General features: G+C 36.3%; 1 protein-coding gene across 1 annotated transcript in view; it reads left to right on the top strand.

Moving 5' to 3' along the window:
* RRN3 (RRN3 homolog, RNA polymerase I transcription factor) overlaps positions 1-15,566 on the top strand; it is a 35,883-nt gene extending 20,317 nt beyond the window's left edge. Inside the window, exons 11-18 of the mRNA XM_007498610.3 lie at positions 430-568; positions 1,805-1,935; positions 2,065-2,195; positions 3,396-3,580; positions 7,481-7,589; positions 8,889-9,041; positions 12,278-12,365; positions 14,008-15,566. Of these exons, the coding sequence (XP_007498672.1) occupies positions 430-568; positions 1,805-1,935; positions 2,065-2,195; positions 3,396-3,580; positions 7,481-7,589; positions 8,889-9,041; positions 12,278-12,365; positions 14,008-14,169 (1,098 nt within the window). The 3' untranslated portion in view covers positions 14,170-15,566. The remainder of the gene's footprint in view (positions 1-429; positions 569-1,804; positions 1,936-2,064; positions 2,196-3,395; positions 3,581-7,480; positions 7,590-8,888; positions 9,042-12,277; positions 12,366-14,007) is intronic.
* The last annotated feature ends 4,011 nt before the right edge of the window (positions 15,567-19,577 follow it).

Genomic DNA, 19,577 nt, shown 5'->3' on the forward strand with positions numbered 1-19,577 from the left:
TGGAATAAAGAAAGCAGATAGAGATTAAAGCCCATCTTCTAATCAAAGCCTGACCATGTGTTGCTCCCCCCACATAGCTCTCAGCCAGCCTCCTGCACCCCTTGTCCAGGAAATTGAGACCACGCCCCCTTACATCCCTTCCTTTATCCTCTCTTAGTGCCCCCACTCAGCACCTGTGCATTTGCATGACATCCAGTCATGCAGCATAAACTCGAAGATGGGATGAGCTGGGTCAAACGGGAAAGAAGTCCACAACCCTGGTGGGGTGGGAATTCTCTTTACACAAACCCAAGATCATCTCTCTACCATCATAAGGCTGTGGAGTAGGATTTGTAGTAGATTACTTCTACTTTATACATTATTTAGCTTAGCATTGGTTTTTTTCTTTTTTGATTTTTGTGGAAAACTTAATTGCTTTCCATTTTACAGGATGAAGATGAAGAACCTAAAGATGAAACAAAAGATATTTCTGGAAAGAATGATGAAATGGCACATCCAGTAGCTGAACGTTTAGATATTCTTTTATCCTTACTCTTTTCCTACATAAAAGATGTCTGCTATAAGAATGGTAATAAGAAAAAACTAACCTAGTAACATACATGAATAGAGGTTGGATATTTTTATCTAGAGATCTGAATTATTTTAAAAGCTGCTTGATTTTTCATGATAGTATTACTAGCCAGTTGTGATGAAGTTATTATGCAAAACCCTAAATTGTAAATGTTACTTAGATATGTCATAATTTACTAAAATTATAAATCAGAGTAAACCCTCATGGATAAAATAGATACCTGAGCTGTTAGTACTGTATTTAAGTCAAAGGTTCTTTTCTGCATTTCTTTATATAATTATAATTTTGGTTGGTGGTTTTTAGTGTGATTAATTTTGGTAATTTTTTCCTAATTTGTACTCATATAGATCCAATATAATCATAGTGATTAAAAAACCCCAATCTTTACTTTCTGACTTTCTAACAACTCTAAAACAAAAGGGCAAGGGGCAGCTGGGTAGCTCAGTGGATTGAGAGCCAGGCCTTAGAGACAGGAAATCCTAGATTCAAATGTGGCCTCAGACACTTCCCAGCTGTGTGACCCTGGGCAAGTCATTTGACCCCCATTGTCTAGCCCTTACCACTCTTCTGCAAGACTGAAGGTAAGTTGTTTTTTTTTAACCATTACCTTGCAGTAAGAGTGGTAAGGGCTAGGTAATGGGGGTTAAGTGACTTGCCCAGGGTCACAAAGCTGGGAAGTGTCTGAGGCTAGATTTGAACCTAGGACCTCCAAACTATAGGCCTGGTTCTCAATCCACTGAGCTACCCAGCTGCCCCCTGAAGGTAAGGGTTTAAAACAAAACAAAACAACAAAACAAAACAACATGCCCAGAGGTTAATTGACTTGTCCAGGATCAAACACCTAGTAAGTATCTGAGGCTATATTTGAACCCATGCCCTTCTGAATCCAGGCCTGGCTCTCTATACACTGAGCCACCTACCCGCTCCCATAATTTTTCATATACATTTTTCTAGAGTTTTAAAAATACACTGTTTCAGTATTCATTAGTAATATTGATACATAATTCTGAATATTAGTTTTTAGTAGAATAAATACTGATAGGTAAAAATAAACTGGCATTATTAGATGTGATTGTTGTGAGTTACAGGTAATCTATCTTTTTGTTTGTAGTCTAATGGATAAGGATGTATTTTTTAATATTGAAAATTATGTATTTTCCTTTTTCAAAATTTTTATTCAGTTTTTCCTTTCAATTCTCTTTTGGAAGCTGAAAAGTTATTTTTACTTTATAGGTGAGATTGATATCAACAAAACGAAGGATTTGTATCGAGACTTATTAGGGATCTTTGACAAGCTGGTGTTACCAACCCACGCCTCCTGTCATATACAGTTTTTTATGTTTTACCTCTGTAGCTTTAAATTGGTAAGTAGAAACACCATTTTAAAACATTACTTTTTTCTTTCCTTCTAACAGAGGAGTTTACTGGAAATGAAAGGATAATTTTAAACTTTCCTCTTGATAATAACTAGATAAAACCAATTTTCTTCATAGGGATTTACAGAAGCGTTTTTGGAACATCTTTGGAAAAAATTGCAGAATCCAAATAATCCTGCCATCCTTAGGCAAGCTGCTGGCAATTATATTGGCAGCCTCTTGGCAAGAGCTAAATTTATTCCCATCATGTAAGTAATTCTAGGCATACATTTTAATATTATGCTTTTTAAACACCAAGATCACAGATTCAGAGATTTGGGAATAGTTTGTGTACTGCTAATAATTCAACCCATGAACTCTTAATGAATTCAAAAGAATAGCCAAGGGCCAAGGAGAAAGCCTTAGAAATCTTCTGATTTAGAGTTGGACATGGATGATCTGCAAAGGACAACTGAGAAGGTGTAGGCCAATCAGTAGGAGAGAGAGTGGTGTGTGTCCTGAACGCTAAGAAAGGAGTAAGTGCCCAAAGAAGGACCATGTCAAGCTGTGGAGAAGTCAGATGGGATAAGAATGGGGACAAGGTCATTGATGGTGACTTTGAAAGATGGGCCTTTTTTTACCTAACTCAAGTTGAATCAAAAGCCAGATAGCCTGGCATTCAGAATTATGGCCCAAGTGAGGAAGGGGAGCCAGATAATAAAAGTACCTAACTGAATCACAATGGGAAGAGAGCTAAAGGAGGGGGGTGGGGTTTGCAAGCCACAGGACACCTTGGAGTCCCCCCACCCCGCCTCACGGGGCTTATGAAGATAGAGTGGTGTGAGTTAAATATGACTAACAAATAAACAAATATGTGAATATAGTGTCCCTGTATATACATTTTGGGGAATTGAGCACCCAGGGGACTTACTGAACTCCTATGTGGATCAGTTCCTTTGCTTTATCCCAGGATGATGCTTAGTTCTTAGTTGGACTTTAGTGGCTCATGTTCTGGCCTTGAATGCAAGAGAATTGTGGTCTAAATTCAGTGATTGAGGACTAAGGCACTGTTGCTTTTTTTCTCACGTGGATTGGTGAAGTTGTCTTCTTAAACATGACAGGAGGTTTAGACTCTGGTAATGGAGGGTTAAAACATAGTTTCAGTGATCACAACAGAGGAAGGAGTGGACTCTAGGAGGAAGGAGGCCTAGTCCCTAGTCCCAGGGAGAGACGGAGAGGCCAGCTACTTTCTAGGAAGAATAGTCAGCTCATTTCCTGGGGAGGCAGTACTTACTTAGACCACTACCTCCTGCTCTTCTGGCTCTTCTGTGTCCATGGATAGGACTTGAAAGCTGCCAACTTTATCATATTTAATGTTAATAGGTAGTTATGAAGTGCCTGGTATTGGGTTTATTTAGAATTCTTTTATAAAGTAAAATTTGTTAAATTGAAATTTTTCTTTTCTCTAGCACTGTAAAAGCCTGCCTAGACCTTTTGGTTAACTGGTTGCATATCTACCTTGATAACCAGGACACAGGAACGAAAGCTTTCTGTGATGTTGCTCTTCATGGACCATTTTATTCAGCATGTCAGGCTGTGTTTTACACTTTTATTTTTCGACATAAGCAGCTTTTAGATGGAAACTTAAGGGAAGGTAAGTATATTTGGGAACACAGAATTCTCTTTGCATTTACTATGTCCTTTTTGTTACTGTTGTCATTTGAAATTTGTTGTTATTTTCAGAAGTCTAGTCAGATTTTGTCTTCAAGGATAATGAAAATTTAATGTTATTTTTGATACTGTTTTAGTTTTGGTAACTTCTAAAATTGTTTCTAATTTAAATAACCTAAAGGAAGCAAGCTGTTATCTCTAATTGAAGACAACTTCTACTATAATTACATTTTGTAATAATTCAATAGATATAGTCTGATTATGTTTATCCACGTGTCTGTGACTTAAGGGATTTTAAAGTATGTTTTCCTGTAATCAGGAGAAAAAAAAGAAATTTGTATGTGTGGAGAGCAAAGCATACAGATGGTGACCAACAATAAGAGTATTTGTGTATATTTTCCTGAGTATTTCAACATCCTTTACTTAATAAAAGTGCTTTTTCTGTCCTGAGATGTTCCCTATTTTACCTGTCATCACATCAGATTCTGTGTAACATTGTAACATACCTAGAAAAATGTTTAAAGGGAATCTGCTTTTTAAAAAAGGTATTTAGCATAGCAGCCAGTTTAGGAAGGGTTCCAAGACCTTTGACTGTGTGTTTAAAAAAAAAAATTGATTAAACACATTTTATTGATGTAATGCTGATGACGAATAGCTAGAATTTATAAAGTGCCTACTATGTGCCAGGCACTGTGCTAAGTGCTTTATAAATAACTGTTTGATCCTCACAACAGCACAAAGAGGGTTGGTGCTATTATTCCAATTTTACGGTTGAAGATACCAAGGTAAATACATTAAGTGAGTTGCCCAAGGTCACACTTTATATCACTAATATTTCCCAATGTTTCTTCCTTTCCAGAGGTCATTCTCTTGTAATAGAGAAGAAAAAACAGTTCAGTAAAACTAACCCCAAACTGAGCAACACATTAAAAAACCAGATAATAGATGCATTTTACACTTATGGATTACTTGTTACAACACATATACACACATACATACACCCATTTCATTCTTTTTTCTTTGTTGTTTGTTTTTGTGTTTTTTTTATTTAAAGATATTTTCATTTTCCTAATTACATGTAATAATTTTCAACATACATTTTCTAAAATTGTAAGATCCAAACCATCTCCCTCTCTCCTTTCCCTCCCCCCACTCAGAGATGGTATACAATTTGATCTGGGCCTCACATGTATTTTTTTTTTAAAGCCCATATCTTCCATCTTAGAATCAAAATGGGTATTGGTTCTAAGACAGAAGAGAGGTAAGGGCTAGGCAATGGGTGTCAAATGACTTCCCCAGGGTCACATAGCTAGGAAGTATCTGAGGCCAGATTTGAACCCAGGACCTCCCATCTCTGGGCCTGATTCTCAGTCCACTGACCTACCCAGTTGCCCCTCTCACATGTATTTTCATGCAAAACACACTTCCGTGTTGGTTATTGTTATAAGAGCACACTCTTACCAAACCAAAACCCCTAATTAAAAGTGAATGAAATGATGTGAAAGATAGTATGCTTTGATCTGCATCCTACTCCCAAGAGTTGTTTCTCTGGGGGGAATAGCATTCCCTGTCATAAGTCATTCAGTGTTGGTATTACTGAGAGGAGCCAATTCTTTCACAGATGATCATTGTATAACGTTCTCCTGGTTCTGCTTATTTCTCTCTTCATCAGTTCATGTAGATTTTTCCAGCTTTTTCTGAAATCTTGCTTATAGCACAGTAGTATTCCATCACTAACATAAGCTCCAATTTCTTCACCTATTTCCCAACTGATGGACATCCCCCCAAATTCCAACTCTGCTCCCACAAAAAGAGCTGCTGCAAATATTTTTGTACAAGTGGGTCCTTTTTAAGACCTCTTTCGGGTGTTCAGACCATTAGTGTTATTATAGGGTCAAAAGGTAGGTACAATTTTATGGTCTTTTGGGCATAATTCCAAATTGCCCTCCAGAATGCTTGGATCAGTTCATAACTCCTCCAACAATGCATTAGTGTCCGATTTTGCCACATCCCCTTCTATCACTTTACTCTAATATTGGCCAATTTGATAGGTAGCTGTTTTAATTTGCATTTCTCTCATCAAAAGTGATTTAGAACATTTTCCCATATAATTATTAATGGCTTTGATTTCTTCACTAGGATTACATTCTTAATGATACTACAAATCACTTGAACAGAAAATGACTTTTTTTGCTCTTCTAGTAATTTTCAGCATGTTGTTGGTTCACATAATTTGTTATATTTTTCATTTTGTACTATTTAATTTCTGTGACATAGAATTATGGTTTATAAAACTGTGTATCAGCCTTACCTTTGAGGTATTGTGGTATAATGAATAGGGAAGTGTTAGCAAAATAGTTAAGTCTCAACTTTGACATGTACTTGACTGTGTGACTGGGCAAGTCATTTAATGTCCTTTTATAACTAATACTTTTATGTTACAGAGCAGGTGCTAATCTGCATTGGTGAGGGAGTTTTCTCATTGACAATTAGGTATACCAGTGAAATCAGAGATCCCATTAGAAAAAAAAAATAACGCCTTACATTTGAAGAGAACTTTACAATTTCCAGGGTACTTTAACATACAGTATCTCATTTGATGATGAGACTAATTACATCTGATAGGACCAGCACAAAAAAGAGGCTCTATTATTTTGTGGGCAACTAAGTGGTACAGTGGATAGAGCCAGGCCTGGAGTCAGGAAGGCTCATCTTCCTGAATTCAGATTTGACCCCAGACACTAGCCATGTGACCCTGGGTGAATCACTTAGCCCTGTTTGCCTCAATTTCCTTATCTGTCAAATGAGCTGGAGAAGAAAATGGCAAGCCATTTCAACATCTTTGCCAAGAAAACCCTAAATAGGTTCACAAAGGGTCAGATGCAACTGAAAAACAATTCAGGAAATTATTTTGTGGTTTTTCTTAAGCAGTGATGACAAAACCTTTTTAGAGACCAAGTGCCCAAATTGCAACACCCCCCCCCCCCTTCACATGTGAGCCCCTTGCCTTACCCCAGACAGGGGAGAGAAGAAGCTTTCCCATAAGCTTAAGGAGCTCTCATGGAGAGGGGGAGTAGCCCCCTCTGGCAGGCTCCAGTATGCATGCCATAGGTTTGCCAACATGGCTCTAAATTATAAATTTAAATTTAAAAATAGAAATACTTTTCTTTTTTCTTTTTTACTCTTACTGTTTTAGTAACAGCTAAGACAAAAGAGCAAACATGCTTGAATGAGACTTGCCCAGGGTTACATAGCTAGGAAGAGTCTAAGACTATATTTGAATCCAGGTCCTTCAGAACCTCTATATCCACTGTGCTACCTAGTTGCTCCTCAGAAACAGACTTTCAAAAGATCTTTATGAGTAAGAAAATTAAACATTTTGCTTATGTATAATCCATCTATGTAAAAATGAATTAAAAAACAGAATTCTCATATAAGAAAGAAGCATGTTATCAGCGGCTTTGGTCTTTAAAAAAAAAAACAACCCAAACTTGTCTGTTACTTAATTGTGAAAAATTATTTTGACAATTTGACAAAAAAAAACCTTGAAATTTTTTTCAAGCTTTCATATCAGTTTGAGAGATTTCTAGACTTAATATCAGTTAAGCAGATGCATATTTATAGATTTGGAACTAGCTTTAGACGTCATCTAGTTTAAACTTCATTTTATAGATGAGGTAAGTGAGACCCATGGAGTTTTAATGATCCGGGAGCCAAAACTTAGGTCTTCCTACTCTAAATCGATCTCTTATAATTTTTTTTGGTTCCAGTACTTGGCATTTAATCTTTAGTCCTCAGAAATAAAATGAACATTTATTTTTAGCTTTGAATTTTGCACCTGTTCTTACAACTGTTAATTGAGCTTTTTTTTTTTTAACCAAAGGATTGGCATATCTACAGAGTTTAAATTTTGAGCGCATAGTTATGTCTCAGCTGAATCCCTTAAAGATTTGCCTCCCTTCTGTTGTTAACTTATTTGCTGCCATTACAAGGTAAGTTGTTAGGATATGATTTTTAAAATTGGGGGTATATAGATTTAATTTTTGTTATTTGAGATCTTATTTTTAAGCTTTTAAATTTTTTTTCCTGATTATGTATAAAAATAATTTTTAACGTTCATTTCAAATTTTTTTTGAGTTCCCAATTCTATTCCTTCCTCTCCTCTTCCTTGAGAAGGCAAGCAATTTTATATAGGTTATATATGTGTAATCATGTAAGACATTTCTACATTAGTCACGTTGTGAAAGAAATTACAAACCTTTCCATTTTCCCCCAAATGCCAAAGTTAAAAAAAAAAAAGTAAACTTCAATCTGCATTCACACTACAGTTCTTTCTCTGGAACATTTTCCATCATAACTCCTTTGGCTTGGATTATTGTATTGTAAGAATAACTAAGTCATTCACAGTTGATCATTTTACAGTATTGCTATTATTATAGTATATACAGTTTTCTCCTGGTTCTTTACTTTTCATCAGTTCATGTAAGTTTTTCCAGACTTTCTCTGAGAGCATCCTGCTTCCCATTCTTATACAGTAAAATAGTATTCCATCACAATCATGTATAATTTTCATTTTAGATCAGCTTGCCAGTCATTTGGTATCTATCATATTCTAGACACAGAGGGTACAAAATTCCATACACTAAAATAGTTACTTTTTTACTGAAAGGACATGATGTGTACACAAATAAACAAGATTCTAACAACTGGATGAATTAAGAAAGACTTCTGTCCTAGGGCTGTTGTGAAGATCAAATGAGATAATAATTGGAAAATGCTTGACACAGGGCTTGGCACATATTAAGTGCTATATAAATGTTAGATTTTATTATCAAAGGTTTCAGGAGGTGGCAAGGGAACAAATACTGTTATGTGCCATGTATGTAACATTATCTCATGTAATCTTCACTATAATCCTGGAAGATGGTTATTAACCTAGCTGTGTATGTATTATAGAAATTCAAGGAATTAAGATTATGTATTAATTTTGTTACTAGTTTTACATTCCAAGCCAATTAAATATTCTTATAATAGTTCAGATTATGTGAAAAATACATTTAACTTTTCTTCTTTATTTAACTTTACATATATGTATATGTAGTGAGCACTTAAGTATAAATGAAAATTTAAATTTATACTTGTTTACAAATGGATTTTTCTCGTACTATATTTTACTATACTGTAGCATTATGTGGTAAATAAAACTCAATTTTCTACTATCCTTTGAACTCTAAAGGACAGATAGAAAAATCCTCTTATGCTAACAAATATATCTGTTTAACTTTCTGAAGGAAATACCAGTTAGTGTTTTGTTACACTATTATTGAGAGGAACAACCGACAAATGCTTCCAGTTCTTAGAAATACTGCAGGAGGTGGCTCAGTACAGACCTGTACCAATCCACTTGACACATTCTTTCCTTTTGATCCTTGTGTTCTCAAGAGGTAAGCTCTTGTTTTAAAATTTGAAGTTTAAGTGGAATAAATGCTTATACTTTTTAAAAGTTTATATTTTTAAAAAATGTTTAATGCTCTTCTATTTTAAATCTTGAATGCAGAGGCTGTGGGTGTTAATGTGGATATGGATTTATTTAAATGAAGCCTTCACTATTTATGAAATGCTTTCTTAATAACCCTCAAGATAAAAACTATTCTCTTTTTTGAATGAGGAAACTGAAGCTTAAAGAGATTATTATTTTTCTGCAGGGTTATAACTAGCTCACAACTAGTTAATGTCAAAAGTTCAAACTTAAGTTCAAGTAAGCCTTCTGGTGCCTAAATCAAATTCTTGTTCTTTTTTTTTCCATTCTTTTATTGTTGTCTTGTGCCTCTTGTACCTCACCAAGAATTTTTGCACATAGTAGACACTTCAGAGATATCTGTTTAATCTTTATTTCTTAGGCTTTGTTTTTTCTAGTAAGTAAATTTGAAATAAATTCCTCAAAGATATTGAACCAACTCTTTTTTAAAGAAATTAATTTATTCTTGTCTCAGAGTACTTTTAGAATTCATTGCCCTACTTTGGCCAGATCTGGTCTTTAAAAAATTCTTACCATTGGCCTTTAGGGATTATTTGCCTTCAGATTTGCTTATTCTTTTTAATGCTCACTCAAGGAGATTGGGATCTGTGGGTTCCTGCTGCTACTGTTGGAAGATCTCCTGAGCCAGATGGTTACTGAATTTTATATGTATGACCTGTTGATAGTTTTCTGTGAGCCTCCCTATGGTAGAAAAGGATGAGCCTTATGTAGTAAATGTTCCACAGTAAGTTCTTATGTTGGTCTATAGATAATATCATATGTGGTATGTATCCTTTTTCGTTTTCTTTCTTTTTTTTTTAAGTTTAGTAGTAAGTGCCCTGGATTTGGATGCAAACAACCTGCCTTCTAACATTTTGAATCATTTCACTTCTTGAGTTACATGACCTCCCTTAAGTTCAGTTTCCTCATGAAAAAGGGACAATGCCTTCAGGATTGTTCTGAAGATCAAATGACATAATGCATCTGAAAGCACTTTGGAAATTGTAATAAGTTCTAATTAAATTTTCTCAAGTTAGTTGATTTTTCCTTTTCCTATTTATAAGTACTCTAGGAAAATTTACATTTTACTTTAAGAATGATGTTATTTAGGGGCAGCTGGATAGCTCAATGGATAGAGAGCCAGACCTTGAGACAGGAGGTCCTAGGTTCAAATATGGCCTCGGATATTTCCTAACTGTGTGACCCTGAGCAAGTCACTTAACTCCCATTGCCTATCCCTGATCACTCTTCTGTATTGATTCTAAGATGGAAGGTAAGGGTTTTTTAAAAAAATTCTGAACATTACTTAAATCATTAATAATGTATTCATTATGTATAAATTATATGTAAGGGTTTTAAAAAAAGAATGATGTTATTTTTAGTACCTTCCTATGAAGCACTTGATAGCAGTTTAGGAAAAATTACCACGGTTCTTCTACCTTAAGTCTATTTTTCACCTTAATTAGAGCCTTTCAAAAAAAACCCTTACCTTTTGTTTTAGAGTTGACTCTTAAGACAGGAAGGGCAAGGACTAGGCAATTGAGGTTAAGTGACTTGCCCTGGGTCACACAGCTACAAAGTGTCTGAGGTCAAATTTGAACCCAGGTCCTCTTGACTCTAGGTTTGAAGCTTTATCCACTATACAACCTAACTGCCCCTAAAACTTAGTGTAGTAAAAAAATCCTTAGAGAAATAGTTGTCTTCCTTTAAATACTATTCATTCTATTGAAGACCTTTTTTGCTTGTTCATTTCTGTGTAGGACAAACAGGGTTCAGATATTCTGATTCTAATAAATCACTGTTAGCTGTAACTTTTTTATATATGAAAAACAGCGTATATTTTCTATGAGCTCCTTATTACTATCTAACTTATATCTCTGAATACTTTCTTGGGTTCTGGGACCCCAAACCTTAGATGAATGAATTCCTCTTAATTTCATTTTATATCTAATAAGAGGCTTAATTATGTAAAACACACACATATACATTACTTATTAATTTTCCTAACATAACCTAAAGAAGCAATGGCAGCATAAAAAAGCTGTAACAACATTTAGCTTTCTTTGCCCTTGTACCTAAACCCAAAGTATTGAGATGATTTAACTTGAAAATGAGAAGCATTTTTGAATGATAGGAGTACATTGTGCCTTAGGTATACTATTGCCAGAAAATGTTAAACGTAATCTTGAAAGTTTGAAATCTCATTATGTTTATCAATTTTTATGGATATATATATTTTTTTTTTTTGTCACCTACATTAGTCCCAGCATTCCTTCCCTTTTCCAGAGAGCCAGTTTTAGATAATAAAAGGGGGGAGGGGGGAAGAGAATGACAAAATTCATCAAGTACATCAAAAAAGGCTAAAAATATATGGAATTGTGTCACACCTATAGGTTTCCCACCTCTGAAGATGAGTGGGGTTAGTGTGTCTGCTCATATCTCTTCTTTTGGGCTGTGCGAATTTTTCCTTGGAATTTTGCAATATTCACTCTTGGCTGTTTTGTCGGGGGTTGTTCTTTCCATTTATAATTGTATATATTGTTTTCTTGTCGCTGCTTATTTCATTCTGTATATTTTCATGTAAAGTTTTACAGTTTCTCTCCATTAATCATATTCATGAACATTTTTGTTTAGCCATTTCCCAACTGATAGGCATCTACTTTGTTTTCCAGTTCTTTGCTGTCACTAAAATTTTCTTTCTGTCTATGATCTCTTTGGCATATATTCCTAAAAGTGGAAACTCCTGGACAAAAGGCATAGATATTTTAGTCAATTTCTTAGCTTAATTGCAAATCACTTATCTAGCATGGTTGGATCAGTTCAACAATATCTATCAATAGTAAGTTAAATATTTTTGTTTTTTCATAGCCCTTTCAACACTGACTTTTCCCATCTTTAAAAATTTGTTGAGAATGAGGTGAAATCTCAAAATTGTTTGTTTTCATTTCTCATTATTAGTGGTTTGGAGAAGTTTTTCTTATTATTGTTTGTAGTTTGCAGTCCTTTTGAGAAGTGTTTTTTCATGTTCTTTGAGCATTTTTCCTTTGAGAGAATGGTTCTTGATCTTACATATTTGTGCATCTTGGATAACAGACCCTGTATCAGAGATACTTGATGCAAGTATTTTGAAATATTTAAATCACTAATAATTTTTGTTAATAGGTCCAAAAAAATCGTCGATCCTATTTATCAGTCATGGGAAGATTTGAGTGCTGAAGAGCTGCAGGAGTTTAAGAAACCTGTTGCAAAGGTAATATTCTGATTTATCATTTGCTTGAAATTACTTGTAGTTATCAATATTTGTAGTCTTAACTATATGATAAACTAGCAATTATTAACAAAGTATTTTATTGGGCATTTTGCATTTTTAAGTTTATTGCTATTTTTACAAAGTCCTGAATTTCCATCATATTCTTTTTGATGGAAATTTGTCATCAGAATTTGGTGTATTGAACCTATTTTTATCCACTGATTGTGAGGAAATGAAAGGTTATAAATAATACATGAATAGAGATACATTTCTTATAGTTTTTATTATTGTAAAATTCTCAATAACTTCCCTTTGTATTTGTGCCACCAGTTAAGTAAATTAATCCTTTGGTCATTTAGAAATAAGCTAGTGAAGGGATAAATCAATAGGCAGCCCTAGAATGTATTATCACAGAAGTTGATCATCCTATAATGGATCATTCTTCTGCATTTTCATAGCTTTGTTTCACTTTTCTGCCTTTTCTTAGAGCCTTCATTTACATTATGAACCTGAGTCAATATACTTCAAAGAATACAAGATCTTGTTAATATAAATATTTCCTCCATTGGTGCTAATTGAAATCTGACCCTGTTGTACAATTTATTTTCCTCTTCCCATCTTTTAAAATTTCCCATTTATTAGAGCAGCAGTCAGGTTTTCCATCTGTTATTCCTTGATCCGCCATACATTTGACCCACTGTCTTTTTTCATCATATGTTTCTTTGATGACATGCCTTATGCCACTGCTTCTGCATAAGTTATCCTTGGAAATATGCTACAGCCTACTTGATCCCACCATATGTCTTTTTCTATTGAGTCATTTACAACTGATTCAAAACCATATGGCCTTTTCTGGAGAATGTTTTCAAAAGAAGAGGTTTTTACACTTGGGATTGTTAAAAGCATTATGCAGCCTCCCAGATACAATCCAGTTTACTTTCTTCCTCCTTTTAAATGCTAGACTAGCTTCAGTGCCTGTCTCAGACTTATGTACTTACGTATAATATAGTAGGGCCATCTACCTGAATGTCATGGTCTGGACAAAAGGTATTCATTTAGTTTTTCCTGTAAAGTGTTAAATCCATCTCTTCTTGAGCAATAATAGATATCACTGAGGAGTACTTGTAGCATTGTGAGCTTGAAAGGACCCATGGAAAAAAAAATGTTCTCTCTCCTTAACAACTAATTGTTGTAGAAGACAATAATTTGGGAAATTTGAATTTTTACTTTTTTTGGTTTCTTTTAGAGTCTTTTTGACTTGGTCATTTAATTAGCTTTTTAAAAAAATTCAATTTCCCTTCTGTCTTGGAATCAATACCAATATTGGCTCCAAGGCAGAACAGCAGTAAGGGATTGGTGATTGGGGTTAAGTGACTTGCATAGGGTCACACAGCTAGGAAATTTGAAGCTAGATTTGAACCGAAGATTTCCTATCTCCAGGCCTGACTCTATCCACCAAGCCACTTAGCTGTCCTTTAATTACCTTTTAATGAGAGAAATTTCTAAATTACTTTTTTGTTTTCTCTTTTCTATAGTGATTGCTTAGTGTTAAATTCCTTAGGTTGGTTTTTTAAAAAATTATAACTTTTTTTGGGAAAGATATTTAAAGTTTTACTTGTGTTTTCTCCTTTTTTTTATACAGGGAACAATAGAAGATGAAGATGATGATTTTTTGAAAGGTGAAGTGCCACAGAACGACACTTTGGTTGGAATTACACCAAATTCTTTTGACTCAAGTTTTCGGAGCCCATCAAGCAGTGTAGGGTCCCCACAGGTTACATATATATTGGACCAGCCTCTCTGACAAGAAGGAATGACTAAAGAGACTTTTCCCCTCCTAAAAACCAAACACAAACTTGAATACTAAGTTTCATAGGTTATGGAAATTGACCTTAATTCAACCATTGACATACCTCGGGTATCCTGGTTTCAAGTTAAATTTTAAATGTTTTCCAGACTGATGAATTTTTTTAGTATAAGTTATAGAAAAAGTTAAGTGAATATCATGTGCAATATTTTATAATATAATTTATTATTATTGTAATTTTGCAGACACTTTTCATTTAATGTAGAAATCTTTTATGTTACATATTTTATAATGTAATTATTATGAAACTTCTAATGCAGATATAATCCCATTTTTAATAGCATTTTAACATAGACTTCTGCTTATTGATGCCATTTTCATATTTCAGTGATGGCCTCACAAGTTCAGTGTTTTGTTGATGTGATTTCAACAAAACATTCAACTATGTACCAGATTCTTTCATAAGTCATTGTTCATATGTCAGGTCAGTCTGTGTAAAAAAATTTTTGCTTTGGTCCAGTATTTATTTACTGAGATCCATTATGCTTGGGTCTTAGTTTGGTGGAAATAATAGGGAAAGAGGGAGGTTGTTAAAAATATTCTGGGATAGTAAAAGTAGGAGAAGGGGTCAAGATATTGTTGGATTTAGTCTTGTGGGTTGAGGGGAGAATGGTAGAGCTAGGATGGCAGAATTTTCTTTATTAAAGCAAACAATCAGGTTTAAAAAATTTACTCGACAGAAATGGTATTAGTAGGTTTCCATTTAGATGGAGTTAAGATTTACAAAACAGGTTTTGATATCTTTTCACTTCTATTAACATGGATGTTGTATGTTTTTCAGGACTTTTGAAACAGTACTGCTGATTTAGAATAGTGTTAGAACAAACTAGTTTTGGATAAACATATGGCAGTAATATATGTACAAATGTTGATCTTCAGTATCTAAAATGGAAAGAAAAATATTTCCATGTTGTTTATATAACCTCTTAGTTATGAAGATTTGTTAGAACAAAAATGAGATTATTATTTGAATTATTATATTTCATATTTTTAGAGGTTATTATCAACTGACTATATGCCATGTCTTCCTTGTAACGCTGTGTTTGGAGTTGGTGCTGATAGAACAATTTAGAGGTGAAAGCATTTTACAAAAAGAACCTTTTGGGCTATACCTAAATTCCCACTGATATGAGGCAGTTCAGCCTTCCTGTGAATTCTGTAGTGTAATAATTAGTGTCTTTTCAATACTTGTATATTTTATCTTAATTTCTTGAGTGTATATATTTTTCCCTTATGACGATATAAAAATAATTACATCTGTTTGTTTTTCTGTTTAATTTGTCAATGAAACAAATGACTTCTTTGCTCATAAAATTTTAAGGTTTGTTATTAAAGTTTTTTATATTTTTTCAAATATATTAACATGGCATTTAGCCTAAAGGAAGAAATCCAGTGCTGTTGGTGACATGTGCATATGAAAAGGAGAATTTCATATCTTGAATTGTGGATGGCTCTTCAAAGAAAAGGTGCCAGAATAGAATTATAGATACCCCCTAAATATTGCTAGTGTAGGGGAAAATATTTTCTGTTCAAGCTGGATTCTTAGTCACCATCTCCTAACAGAAAAAGAGTACATGAAGCTGTATCTGAAGGCTTGACTTCCTTTCTACTAAATGTCAACTATATAAACATTGTCACAGCTAGTAAATAAAAAATAAAGCCATTTATCCAAGCCAATAGCAAATAAAAAATCTGAAAAGTTAGTTTAGAATGCGCTTTCCCACTGGGTGGATTGGGGTGGTGGGGTTGGAGGGGGTGGCAAGAAACAGGGGGAAAGGGAGAAAGTGAAATGGAAGGGAGCTAGCCAGCATGACAGAAGAATGGGCCAGGAAAAGGCATTTAATTTGGACCTGGAGAGTTCAATCCTGGCTCTGTTGCTTAATATTCTTTATTATGTCCCCTTGGGCAAGCCACTTAGCCTCAGTTTTCTCATCAGTAAAATCATAATGTGTAAACAATGTACTATATAAATATCAGCTATTGCCTCCCAGCTATATGTGTTCTTCCTAGGACCTTGATAGACAAGTGGGTAGGGATGTGCTTCTGTGAAATGTAGGAGAGCACCACACAGGAAGTGAGAGAGTGTTTGTGTGTGTGTGTCTCTTAGGATCAGATGGTGTGGGCATGATCCAAAGCAGTGATCTTCTGATTTATTTGACTTAGAGGAAATACCACCACCCAGGAAATCACCTTCATTATTGTTACAGTCAAAAGAGTGTTTGCCTTAAACTGTGACTGCGAAAATATGGTTTCAAATCAAAAATATAATGGTCGCCATGGGAAAATTCCCAAATATTAAATATACCCAAGTCAGCTGGGTTTTATAGAGATTTTAATTAATACAAATTAAGGAATTACTGAAAGGGAGAGAGAGAGTAAGAGGAAATAATGAGAAAAGGGCTAAGTCAGCCTAGGCTTACTGTGAATCTTAAAATCTCTCAGACTTGTTGTGAATGTTAAAAATTCTCAGACTCTACCTTAGAACATTTGGTTAAGACTGTTCCCCATTTTAAACAATGAAGGTACTTGATCAGGAATGTGAGAATTCTTAACATTACTCCACCCATACTTAAAGCATACTTTAGGGGAAGATAAAGTTGTAAAACTCCTTACTAAACAGTGAAAAGTAATTAACCCATACTTAAAGTGAAGCTAAAACCCTTAAGCTAGGTCTATTTTTAGATCTAATACAAAAGGGTGCAAAGTACCTATGAAGGTCAGGCAACTTGCAAGCTTGCAAGGGGCAAAGAGGTGTGAACTTAGAAGTTTTAGTCTACCCAGAGAAGTTGAGAACTAAAGAAGGTGTGAATTAAGAATGGTCAGTCCTTTGGACTATCAGCCTCAGCAAAACAGAGGTGCTGTTCCAACCTGCACCAAGGAGGCCAACTAACCAGCCGTGCATTATAATCGACGGCATGCAGCTTTCTAATGTCAACATTTCCAAGTACCTGGGTAGCACCATCGCCAATGATGGGTCCCTAGACCATGAGATTAATGCCAGGATCCAAAAGGCCAGCCAGGCACTTGGGCGGCTGCGCTCCAAAGTTCTTCAACACAGAGGTGTAAGCACTGCGACAAAGCTCAAAGTGTACAACGCAATGGTCCTCAGCTCGCTCCTGTATGGTTGTGAGACATGGACACTGTACTGGAAGCACATGAAGCAGTTGGAGCAATTCCACCAATGCTCTCTCCGGTCAATCATGTGGATCCGATGGCAGGACCGAATCACCAATCAGGAAGTCCTCGACAGAGCCAACTCCACCAGCATCAAAGTCATGGTCCTCAAAACCCAGCTACGATGGTCTGGACACGTCATCCGCATGGACCCACAGCGAATACCAAGACAGGAATTCTATAGTGAACTGTCAGCTGGACTCAGGAAACAAGGCCGACCAAAGAAAAGATTCAAGGATCAGCTAAAGTCCAACTTGAAGTGGGCTGGCATTACACCAAAGCAATTAGAACTTGCTGCCTCTGACAGAAGCAGCTGGCCAACCCACATTAACCATGCCGCCACCACCTTTGAAGATGAGGGACGTTGACATCTTGCCGCTGCGCATGAACGCCGACACCAGGCCACAACCGCACCTCCCGTAACAACTGGCGTCCCATGCCCCATGTGCCACAAACTCTGCGCCTCAGCCTTTGGACTCCAAAGCCACATGAGGGTACATCAATAGATGATAATGCACAAAGACAATAGTCATTCTCGGTCACTGAGAGACTACCACTACTACTACTACTGTGATTGGTAGATGTGAAAACTTAGGGGAGGTGACATAGGAGAAAATTCTCTTTAAAAGGAGGTCATAAAGGCCTCTGAGGGAGAGTTGAGCTTGCCAAAGCTGAATTGGAGGGCTCGGTGGCTGAACTTAGTTCAGCTGAGGAGCTGAACTGGTGGGTCTCTCTGAAACACTAGAATCTTGCTTGGGACAAATCTTGTGGTGAGTGGATTAAAGACTGATCTCTCTTAAGGCTTAAGCCTAGGCTGGCCTAGCCCTTTTCTCATTATTTCTTCTTACTCTCTCCCTTTCATTAATTCCTTAATTTGTATTAATTAAAATCTATAAAACCCAGCTGACTTGGGTATATTTAATATTTGGGAATTTTCCCATGGCGACCACTATATTTTTGATTTGAAACCATATTTTCATTGTCACAGTTTAAGGCAAACACTCTTTTGACTGTAACAGTATGTACATGTGAGACCAAAAGATGCCACCACAGGAGTGTGGTGGGGCACGAAGGAATGGGAGAGTCAGTACAAATGACACAGGGAGGCACTATGATATATTTAAAAGGTGGATTTTGAGTCTAGAGAACTTGGAGTTGAAACAACTCTGCCACTCCCACTCCTTAGTTTCCTCAACAGCAAAATGAAAGGATAGTCCTTTAAGGCCCTTTCCTCCTCAGAACCTATAATCTTAGGACACTGAACTCACTCAGAGCAAATCTCAAAATCACAAAATGTTTCTGTGCTAATGGCCTAAGATTTCTTCTAATCTGGTCATCCACAGAATGGAAAAAGTTGGAAGAAGGGGCCAAAACTTATTTTTTGCAGGGAAGGGAAATATTTCAATGATGTGCTTGAGGGAACAGCAGGCCCTCTGGGAAGAGTCATCCCAGTAGGTAGGGATGGGTTCAGGTTGGCATTAGGACCAGTCTGGAAAGATCCATGTTAATAGAATGACTTTTGAGAGAGGCAGAGATTGTGTGAGTCCTTTCTGCCTTACCCATCACCACAATCATAGCATTTGCATAGCACTTCAAAGCACTCTACAAATCTCATTTGATCCTTACTACGCCTCTAGAAGAGAGGTGCTTTCATTACACCCATGTTACAGAGGAAGAAACAGGTTAAAAGCCCAACACGGTGCCGGCTAAAAGTGTCTGCGAACTCGTCTTCTTGACTCCCACTAGGTCCATGTCTCGCCACCCAGCTGTCCCTCTACATACACAGTAGCATTAAAAAAGGATCGGATTGCATAGTATACACTACGACTTCGTGGAGAGGGAGGGAAGCCAGATTGCAGATTCCTTGGGTGGGCGATCCAGACGCGTGTGGGGTGTGGGAAGAGAGGCTCGGCAAATCAGGAAGTACCTGGGCTGCCCTGGGACCATCCCCTCCCCTCCCCTACTACTTAAGGTGGGTGATCCAGGAATGTGCTGTGGAGACAGGGGCGGGGGACAAGGAGGAGAGACTCGGCGAATCTGGAGGCACCAAGGACGGTCCTTAGGCCCTATCTCCTTGTCGACCCCCTCTTCCCTCATACCCTCTCCCACCTTGACTACATTTCCCGGCGATCTGTGAGGCGAAGAGCCGCCATCCGTCCGGGGCCCAGAAC

This window comes from Monodelphis domestica, chromosome 7 (genome assembly GCF_027887165.1).
Source record: "Monodelphis domestica isolate mMonDom1 chromosome 7, mMonDom1.pri, whole genome shotgun sequence".
Lineage (NCBI taxonomy): Eukaryota > Metazoa > Chordata > Mammalia > Didelphimorphia > Didelphidae > Monodelphis > Monodelphis domestica.